The following is a 9,937-nucleotide window of genomic DNA, read 5'->3' on the forward strand; positions in this document are numbered from 1 at the left end:
CATGAAAGGGGATGCAGATTGGCTGTTCTGATACCATGTTGGTGTAATCACTAAAGAACAACAATCAGTAAACACAACCACCTCTACAATACGAAGCGAAGTAATAATGTGTAAATAATTATATTGAGATGAAATAAAATGTACAAACACCTTGTATAAATAGTAGATGTGTGATGAGGTAGAGATAATTGATATCCAATTAACAACTACAAATATCAAATGCATTATGTAATTAATATCTAATAAAGTATTATGTTGACTACCTAAGTGAAACTTAAGCCTATGTAAATGAGATAAAACCATATTTACTCCATCATTAAGACCCCCTTATATGTCACATCTTTGTGCACTTATCCTAAAGAAATATATTACTTTAATGAATGGGGTCACATTCAATGTGAAGATATACAAATAATGAGAGCAAGAATAAGCCTTGTTAATGGACTCTTTTTAATAATTAAATATAAAAAAATGTATTGAAAAGACACCTTATCTCTTACAAATACCAAATACCATATCAAATATAACAAATGACCAACAAGAAGGATCAAACAATTCTAAAGCTATTAACTACCACCAACACCTACTATACCAACAAAATCAAGGTGGATTGAAACCGTAGCACTACAAAGAGCTATGGATACCACTATCATTAATGACCACTATTATCAAATTTTGATCAGGTGCAAATTTGTTCCCCTTTCATAGCAAGAGAAAGAGGTGGTAGGTTGGTCCCAACCTCCATGTGCACACCAGGCATCACCACTCCTCGACTGCCCACAGAAGCTCCCTCTCCAATCTTAGACCCACCATATTCCACTTTTCCTCCCTCATACACATGCCCAAACAACATGGCATTCCTCCCCACTGTGGCATTCCTCCCCATCATCACCATCTCCGGATTTAACAATGCTTCCATGCTATCCACATAGGCACCCTCAATCCATGCAACACTAGCACCTAAGCTCTTCATATATACTCCAAAAGCAACAGAGCCCCTACACAATTGCACAAAGTGGTCACCAGCCACACACCTCACTGCTTGCCAAATGGTGTCCAACAACGCTTCTCGACCCCACAACTCAACTCTATCATTCTCTCTCATTTTCCCCACCATAATCCATTTACATGCAACCGTCCACACTACCATAACAAGCCCCGTCAATATATAGAACATGGGCAAGAAAATAACAGGAAAGAAGATTCTTGTGTAGTCCTCCCTGTTTTGTACCCAATATGAGAGCAACCCAAGAGGCACAACGAAGGCCAGAGCAAGCAACGCATAGGGTAGCCCCGTTTGTAGCAACGGTTGGGCCAGCAAAAGCCACAGAGACACTGCCCAGCTCCGAACCGGAGCCATCGGTTTCGCATCTTCTTTTATGGGGGTCTGGGCGGCCGACTGTGGGGATGCAAAAGGGCAGACGTTCAAGTCGAGGTCCACGTCGGATTGCTCCAAAAGCTTCTTCCATGCTGGGTGAAGCGGCAGACCGGCGCGGAGGCACTGGCAGATGTCGTAGACAAGAGACCGTCCGTGATCTATGGAGGCGCTGTCTCGGGAGGACGACGCAGGCACCACATCCAGCCCAGGGCACCGCCTGAACGGTTCGAACCGCAGCTTCTCAGCCTCTTCTGTTTCGACCAACTGGTTAAAATTCATCTCGCCCGTGTCGATGTAGGGGTATTTTTCTTCATCCCATGGCTTCGTGCAGTCCAGGGCCTCTTCCCTTTCTGCAATTGATTGGGGTACGGGCCGGATCTGTAGCTGTAGGATGTAATTGACGCCCGAGGGAGACGCCAACCGGTTTCGGAAGTCGTCTGCGAGGAAATGAAGGGGTCTGGTGTCTGCCGACTCGCGTGGGATGGCACCGGTTTCGGGCGGGAGGAGGCGGTCCTTCCGGTCGACTGTACCTGCATCCTCGCTGATCTGTGGGTCGGCGGGTCGGAGCTTGAACTTGACGTAGTGATCAGTCTGGCTTTGCTTGGATCGGAACAAACGGCATATGTTGGAGTAGTAGTGGAGTTCTGCATAGGAGTTTGTCTGTCTGAGGGACCCCCAGACGGCGTCCTGGATGTGGGGTAAACGCTTCACTTGCTCTTCCCTGTGGTTGAGCCCACCGACTAGCCATGAAAAGAAGTCTGCAATGGTTCTGGCGTAGAACGCTTTTCCTGTCTTGAGCGTAAGGTCGATGAGGGAGTCGGTATGGTTGTTTTCATCAGGGAAGATTTGAATGGATGCGCCTCGGGCGTCCGTGCGAGCGTCGTCGTCTGCGCTGAGACTGTTGCTGTGGCGGATGATGATGGGGTATTTCTTGCCGGGTGAAAATATGTCGTGCTGTGGAATGCCTTTGAGATCATTGAAGATTGTGAGGGTGCCTCTTCCCGCCACACCCAGGCGGTGGAAATAACGGGACTGGACTTTCAGTGTTGTTTTTGCCAGGTGTGCTGCAAGATTACCCACAATTTTTCTGTAATGATTGTCCATTTGGAGAATTCTTTTATCTGACAGAAGATCCCCTGATTGACCCTGGGCGTTCACCATCACTGGCTTTTCTTTTCCCACGTACACGCCCCCGGCTTGCAGCACGCAGTCTGCAGGTGCCAGAGACAATGCTCCCAGCGTGACTCGATCCTGCAACGTGGAGCCTGGTAAAAGTAGGCTCTGGGTGCCTGTCACACAGTTTGAACCTATTTGAATTTTCCCTAGAGTGAAGCTCTTTGGGTTGTTGTGAGTCGCCGTGATTAGTTTAGAGAAGTCGCCCAAGTGGCTGTTGGAGCCCAGCTGAAAGAGGTCTGGATCGACTATGGCGTTGATTGCTCTGATGGATGCTGTGCTGCCGATTTTCGCTCCCAAGCATTTTAGATAAATGCAGAAAGCTTCGGTCCCTGATAGGAGCTGAATAAATCTTTGATGACACAACGTCAGGAGCCTGTGTATGAACCAAATTCGAAGGCCCAAATTGGACGAGGCTCTCACAGGCACCCCATTTGGCTTGACCTTTCCCACAATGCACCATTTGAGAATGCAGGTCATCAGTGTTAGCACAAAGCCGTAGGCTATGTAAGTGCATCCAACACAGAATGCAAGCTGCAGGATTTTTGCTTCTAACAATATTCGAGACACAATTTCCAGAACAATTGTAGGCTCGTTCAGTCCAACCAAAGCTGCGAGAATGGCAGGTGGCCAATGAAATGCACCGGCTAGGGAAAACAGAAGAAAGCCCCGGTCGGAGAATGTGTTGATATGAGGCAACTGCATTGTATTTGAAAGCCATACAAACAATGGATACACTGTTGCTGCAGCTAAAGTGCTGACCATGACCACTGTGTATAGGCCCAGTAGTTGCCATCCGTGAATAGTTGTTGTTGCTGAATCGCCGTCCTTGTCATCTTCCTGAAATTTAATCAAAGATGTTTATTTTATTAAAACGAATATAGATACGAGATGCACCTTAAAATTTATTTTTCTTTTCGGACATACTGACATAAAATTTGGGGCTTATTTTCAGTACAGCTGAGGAACAGAGTCGAGAAGTGAAAACAAGTACTAATGAAAAACCCATGCACTCAGCCAATCTTCTAAGCTTAAGGTCTGAGAATTGTAGAATATTAAAACTGGATAAGGAGAACAAATTAGAGATGACCAACGTAAGGATCTTGGGTTCTGGCTGTTAGCCAAAGGAGCATTTAAATTAATCTACTCAAATTTGTGACAAAATGTAAATAGATAAATCATGCATGCAAATGAAATTGAGACCTTGAGAGTCTTACACAACAAAATAGATAATGCCAATAAGGGTCAAATGGTAAATTCAAATTGATTCAATAGCATACCTTCGGGTTTGAATGTGGTTTTTTTTTACCGAAGTATTGCCCAATTTCTGTCCTGTGAAGAGAAGGAACAACAGATTCTACTGCCAAAACAGTACCCATTTGAAGTAAGGCATAAGGGCCAACCGAGGACCGACTTCCAATCCTTACAGGACCTAAAAACAACATTCCATTTTTCACTTGATGGTTCTCAACCGTCGCTCCTTCTGAGACCACTGCTTCGTCTGCTATAGAAACCATAGAAGGGTCTGTAATGTCTGTACTGTCTAAAACCACATCTTTTCCAATATCTGCACCCAGAAACCTGTACCACCATACAATGAAAACAGTACCACGAAGGTGAGTGGCAAGCATGGTGGATGCAAAATCCCTGGCACGGTATAGAGTCCACCATTTCACAAAATCCACAGACCACACAGACACCTTGGGCTTCAATGTATAATTCACTTGCAAAAATGTATTTCCAAATATAAACAGAGAAATGGCCGTCATAACTATGTAGAATATCCATGTAACTGGGCTGACAAGTAGAAGAAGCAAAATGGGATTTAATTTTAGTAGTTCAGCAGCAGGCAAACCAATACGAAGGGGAATTGAACATGCGATGTATGCTGGAACAATCAACAATGCTGCTGCATACACAATGCCAATTAACTGAAGAAACCCAATTGCAAGCCTTTTCAGAGCCGAAGGCAATACACATTGGGTATATGAACTAACATTCTCTGCTTTTTTAATGTTCGTAGTTGTCTTTCCTTCTCGCTGAAGAAGTTCCTCTGCAAATGCTTTGATTTCAGAAATATTGTTTGCTGTGAATAAATCAACTGCAGAAACATGGACACCCAGATAAGCTGAAAGCTTTTGAGCTGTATAAACCACTCCCACTGAATCGATCCCGTATGAAACCAGACTATCTGTAATAGAAATCTCCTGTATAGCCACTCCAGTCCTCTCTGAGACAAGGCCTTTCAAAAACTCTACCAAGTCCCCGCGATCCGGTCCTTCAACAGTGGGAGTATTATCACCTGAATTTTTCAAAAGATTTAAGGCTAGCTCTGCAAGTTCTGAGATGCACCCAGCAGTGTAAATGTCAATTGCGGCCACCTGTACCCCTAAGAATGATGACAACCTCTGTGCTGCTTCCACTACCACAATTGAACTTAACCCATAATTTACAAAACTATTATCAAGTGATATCTGAGAGGCCTCCAAGCCAGTCTTCTCACTCACCAGATGAACTAGAAACTGTAGAATCCCTTCTCTACCGGGGACTCTATCTGCTACGCTTTCAACTGGAGAATACTCTTTGGAATCGGAGCCACTGAAGGTCTGAGACCTTTTCATGGCGGGCGGAAGCAAAGACTTACGACTGTCCTTCCCACTAAATGTCCGAACAACAGCCGCATTGCGAGTTGTTCTGGCAATGTCCAAGGTTTCATCTGTAAACTGCTTGAGACATTCAAACCGTCGAATTTTACCAGAAGTTGTCTTACAGATGGTTCTCGGTTTGATCAGTTTTACAGCGGCAATTTCGACCCCGTGCTCAGCTGCTACCGCCGATCGAATCTGCTCTGCAACATCCGTCTTAACCATTTTTTCCTCTCTGATTTCTGCAATTACTACAAGGCCCACCTGATCTGAGGATTCCGATAGGGAAATTCCCTTAGAAGCCAGGGTCTCTTCAGGAACTCCAATCACTGCACAACACCCGGGTCGAATGCACTCCGAGCAGGTCTCCACTGTTTTCTCCACGTCTGAAGAGTATACATTCCTGCCACTCACAATTATCATGTCCTTTATACGCCCTGTCACGAATAGTTTTCCTGCCACTATCCGTCCCAAATCCCCTGTTCTGGTATAGTTTCTTGTTCCTAAAAGAAGAGATTTAAAGGACTTATATTAATGTCCATAATTGACCAAAATGTCTTAAAATAGAGAAGACAAAGAGAAATCAAGCAATTCATGTTGAGTTTAGTCACCTGAATTAAGTTTATTCTTGAAAGTCTCTACTCCTTGGACCTCCCGACCCCAGTACCCGATCCCTGCGCTGGGACTGCTAACCCAGATCTCGCCTTCGACTCCCTCCCCTGCTACCTCTTCCCCTGTTTCAGCATCTACAATCCTTATATCAACATCTGGGTCATTGCGTTCAACATACCCACAACAGACTCTCCCCTGCCAGTCCACATAAATGGGCTTCCCAGCACCCCATGCCACAGACACAAAAACACTATTCTCTGCGAGGCCATAACCAGGTGCCAAAACCTCCTCCCCCAGTCCGCAAGGCCCCAGAAGCTCCAGAAACCGCCTAAGTGTTTTATGCCTCACTGGCTCCGCACTTGCCATCAAAAACAACATGGATGACAAATCATATTCCTGCAACAATTCAATCCCTTTTTTCTTAGTATTCTCCAGCCTGCGGATGAGGAGCTCGAAGGCAAAATTGGGCCCTGCACTGTGGGTAGCCTTGTATTTAGTCATGGTGTCAATCCATAACAAGGGGTTTCTGATGAAGGTCAAGGGAGAAAACAGAACAGCAGTTCCACCGCTGAGCATTGCTGTGAGGAGGCCGCCAATGAGCCCCATGTCGTGGTACTGTGGCAGCCAACTTACTAACACAGTACGTGGCGTGCTCTTGTAGTACCTGTGCATAAGCTTTACATTGTGTACAAGCCCCGCGTTAGTGATCATCACTCCTTTTGCATCCCCAGTTGAGCCTGAAGTAAATTGCAGAAAACATACTTCTTCAGGCTGCGGTTTCAAGCTGACTGCATTGTCATTGTGTTGAAGGGATTCTTCCTGTTCTTGTTCTTCTGTTGGAGAAATCTTGGGCCATGACCAGGAGCTTGGGGGTTTAGTTTTGGTGGGGTTTTTGTTGGTCCAGGAGTCAGTGTGGAGCCATGGGAGGTCAGGCCATTGAGGGATAACTTTGCCTTTGTAGGTCCGTAGGAGAACCATATTGCGAAGGGTAGCCATACGAACAGCTGCATGGTATGAAGAGGTGGAGAGTATGGCCACTGCATTGCAAGATTTTGCCACACTCTCAACCTTAGCCAGTGCTTGTCCACTGCGGTGAAGTGGGTCTGGTGGAAGAAGTGGAACTGCCATTACCTACATTAAAAATAATAATAATAATAAAATCAAGATTAATCAAGATAATAATTCTTATTAAAGATATTAGTTTTCAATAATTCATAATAGATGTTGTTTCTGATTTAGATTGTATATTCTTTGCATCATGAAAGCTAGTAGAATAGAAAGATGAGATTTCTATCATTCTAATGATAGATCAAGAATGTGATCCAAAGCATTGATGCAAAAAACATATAATAATAATTCTTATGTTTTCAAATGAATGATTTTTTATATTATTATTTATAGAAAATTATTAAATTAAACATATTTTTAAAAGTTTAATGTTAATAATTTATAATTATTATTAAAATTATAAGAATGTAAATAAATAAATAAAATTATATATATAATTAAAATATTTTAGTTATAAGATTAATATTAAAACTCAAGTTCAAATTTAACAAAATGTAATAATTGTTTTTTTATAATTTAAAAGTAGTTTCACAATTTAAAAAAAGTGAATAAAGAGAAAAGATAGTTTTTGTTTTCTTGTGCATTCATATTTTATTGTGAAATAAGTAAAGTGGTCAATAGTTTGTTTCAAAAATTATTGTCAATTAAAATAAAATTGAAGTCAATTAATTACAACTCAATATGATTGGGAAAACCAATTCTTATTATAAAAATGTATATTTGATTAATTGACCTTAAAAAAATAGCACTTGCATATATAGAAGTAATGATAACAGAAAAAATATTACCAACCATTGTTTCTTTTATGTATTCTATATTTCTTTTCTTTTTCAAGTTTTTAATTTTACTATTTATGTTTTAGTTTGAATTTTTAGGTGAAAATATATGCTAAGAAAAATTGAACTGAGAAGTTTATTATGATATATCAAGTATTATATAGATAAAAAATAATTTATTGTATAAATTACTTACTCGAGCTCGTAGACATCCAAAGAAGGCATCAATAAAATCAAGTCCAGGAGGATGAAGCAACAAAACCCTATCCCCTGCTTTAATTATAGGTTTTTTGGATCTGAGCAATTTTTGTGCTATAAGAGAAGTCCTAGCATCAATATCTTGGTATGTTCGCTTGTCTGTAACTTTCCCTTCATCATTTATCCATGAGTACAAAGTTTTGTGTCCTGTCGTTTTATGAGATGCCCAAAAATGCAAATATTCATCAATGGTAGCCAAGTTTGGAAACTTCACACCAAGGATTTCACCAAGTTCTTTAAGTTTACAATGACTAGTTTGTTGTAATATATTCATTGGAAATAGTCTCTGCACATGTTATATTTATCTCTAGTTAGGATATAATTCTAAAATATAAATAATTCAAGAAATATTTTAAATAAAAATGAGACATTATTACCACCTTGACATAAGGAAATGGCGGATTATGTGCATCTGATGCAAAATGCTTGGAGACCAAATCAATGGCATATGTTGAATTTTGTTCAGTAAGTTCAAAGGCCATCAATCCACCCACATAATATGTGTTGTCTTGACCTTGCAAATCTTCTAATCTCTCATAGAATCCAGCCTTCATGTCTATACAATTCATACATAAAATGCCACTTTAACATAGCTATTCAACTTTCAATTCAAGTCATGTTTAAGAAAATGAGATCTATGAAAAATATAACAATTTAGATTCAATTCAGAATGATGTTTTATCATTTTAGAAGTTTATTATATGAGAACTCATAATGTTGCTAGAAGAATCACAACAAAAAGTTTTATAAATATATTACTATTTTAAATTACATGTATATATTTTTGCATTGAATCTATTTCTCTTTCTTTTTATTTTTTTAGAATAATTTTCTGATAATGACAAGGAAACCTCTTTCTTTAGGTTTCTATTTTTGATCTCTCAAAAATTTTATACTAATTTAGACATCCCTCCTTGTGCTCTATTTTGAAATGATGTGGAAATTTCGCATGCCTTTATTCTTCAATGTCAATTTTGCATGTATTTTTGCTAAGAAACTCCTTTGATGTCCAAGAAAAACTCTCATTGCAACTCATAAAACTGAATAGGAAATTTAAATAAACTACTAATAAAATTAAAATTCATTAAAAATTAAACAAACATTCTTATTTTTTAACTTGATTAGACTGTAAATTGTCTTTGATGGCTATCCCAGCTCAATCCTTGAAACTTTTCTGTATTTAATTAGAAATGTACACCTCTTTGAACAAAAATACCACATCAAAATGGGCAAACCCCACTAAACCATTAAAAAAACTAAAAATTCTATAATAGAAAATTAAAAAATATCTTTTTGATTACCTAAATGTCCAAAATTGATGAAAAATAGGACATAAATTTATAAACTGGCCAATTACATGGTCCTTCCCATCTTTCAAAATTTTGAACCTCATGATTCAAAGAACTGAAAGATATACAGTTTAGGATTACTACAGAGAATAGTGGGATGAATATGTCAAAGGTTGTGCTACTCTAAATAAGGGAAAAATATTGATAATTACCATGGAAGATGATAATATTTAGAAGAGTGCAATGAAGAAGGATGCAGTCTATCACTAAAAGTTTCTTAAGATATTATAGATGTTGAAGTAATCCACATTAGAGATAAGGAAAAAAGGAGGAAGGATAATGAAGTGATTTACTTGACATGGGAAATTGACATTGGAAATTGTGAATGCAAAAAGCTAGAGAGCAAGCTTGGTAGAAATCAAGCTAGTAGTGGTGGAGAAGAATAAGTCCTCATTCATTTTTAGCATGCCAGAAGCTAGTATGAAAGGAATTTAATATAGATGAAGATCAAAACAAATTCTTGATATTCTATTATAGTGCAATAAGTCATGAAAAAGATACAAGCTACAAAGGATATCAATTGTTGTTTATTTTGACCATCACATTCTTCTTTGGTATATTATGTTTGAATATTTATTAACTTAAATTTTAACATCTAGATATGAAAAAAAGGGCTATTTTTTTGTTAATAATAATTTTGGTATTACTTATCTTCATTGTTTTCCATGCTACTCTACT

At 39.5% G+C, this 9,937-nt stretch overlaps 1 protein-coding gene across 1 annotated transcript; it reads right to left on the reverse strand.

Annotated features, from left to right (window-relative positions):
- Window positions 1–467: 467 nt before the first annotated feature.
- LOC131036185 (uncharacterized) lies at window positions 468–6,885 on the reverse strand. The gene is made up of 3 exons (XM_057968009.2): window positions 5,808–6,885; window positions 3,832–5,699; window positions 468–3,391 (listed from the first exon to the last, which is right to left on the reverse strand). The coding sequence occupies exons 1-3, from the start codon at window positions 6,802–6,804 to the stop codon at window positions 680–682; spliced, it is 5,577 nt and encodes a 1,858-aa protein (XP_057823992.2). The 5' UTR covers window positions 6,805–6,885; the 3' UTR covers window positions 468–679.
- Window positions 6,886–9,937: the final 3,052 nt, after the last annotated feature.

The sequence above is a fragment of the Cryptomeria japonica genome, chromosome 4, assembly GCF_030272615.1.
Source record: "Cryptomeria japonica chromosome 4, Sugi_1.0, whole genome shotgun sequence".
In the NCBI taxonomy this organism is placed as follows: domain Eukaryota; kingdom Viridiplantae; phylum Streptophyta; class Pinopsida; order Cupressales; family Cupressaceae; genus Cryptomeria; species Cryptomeria japonica.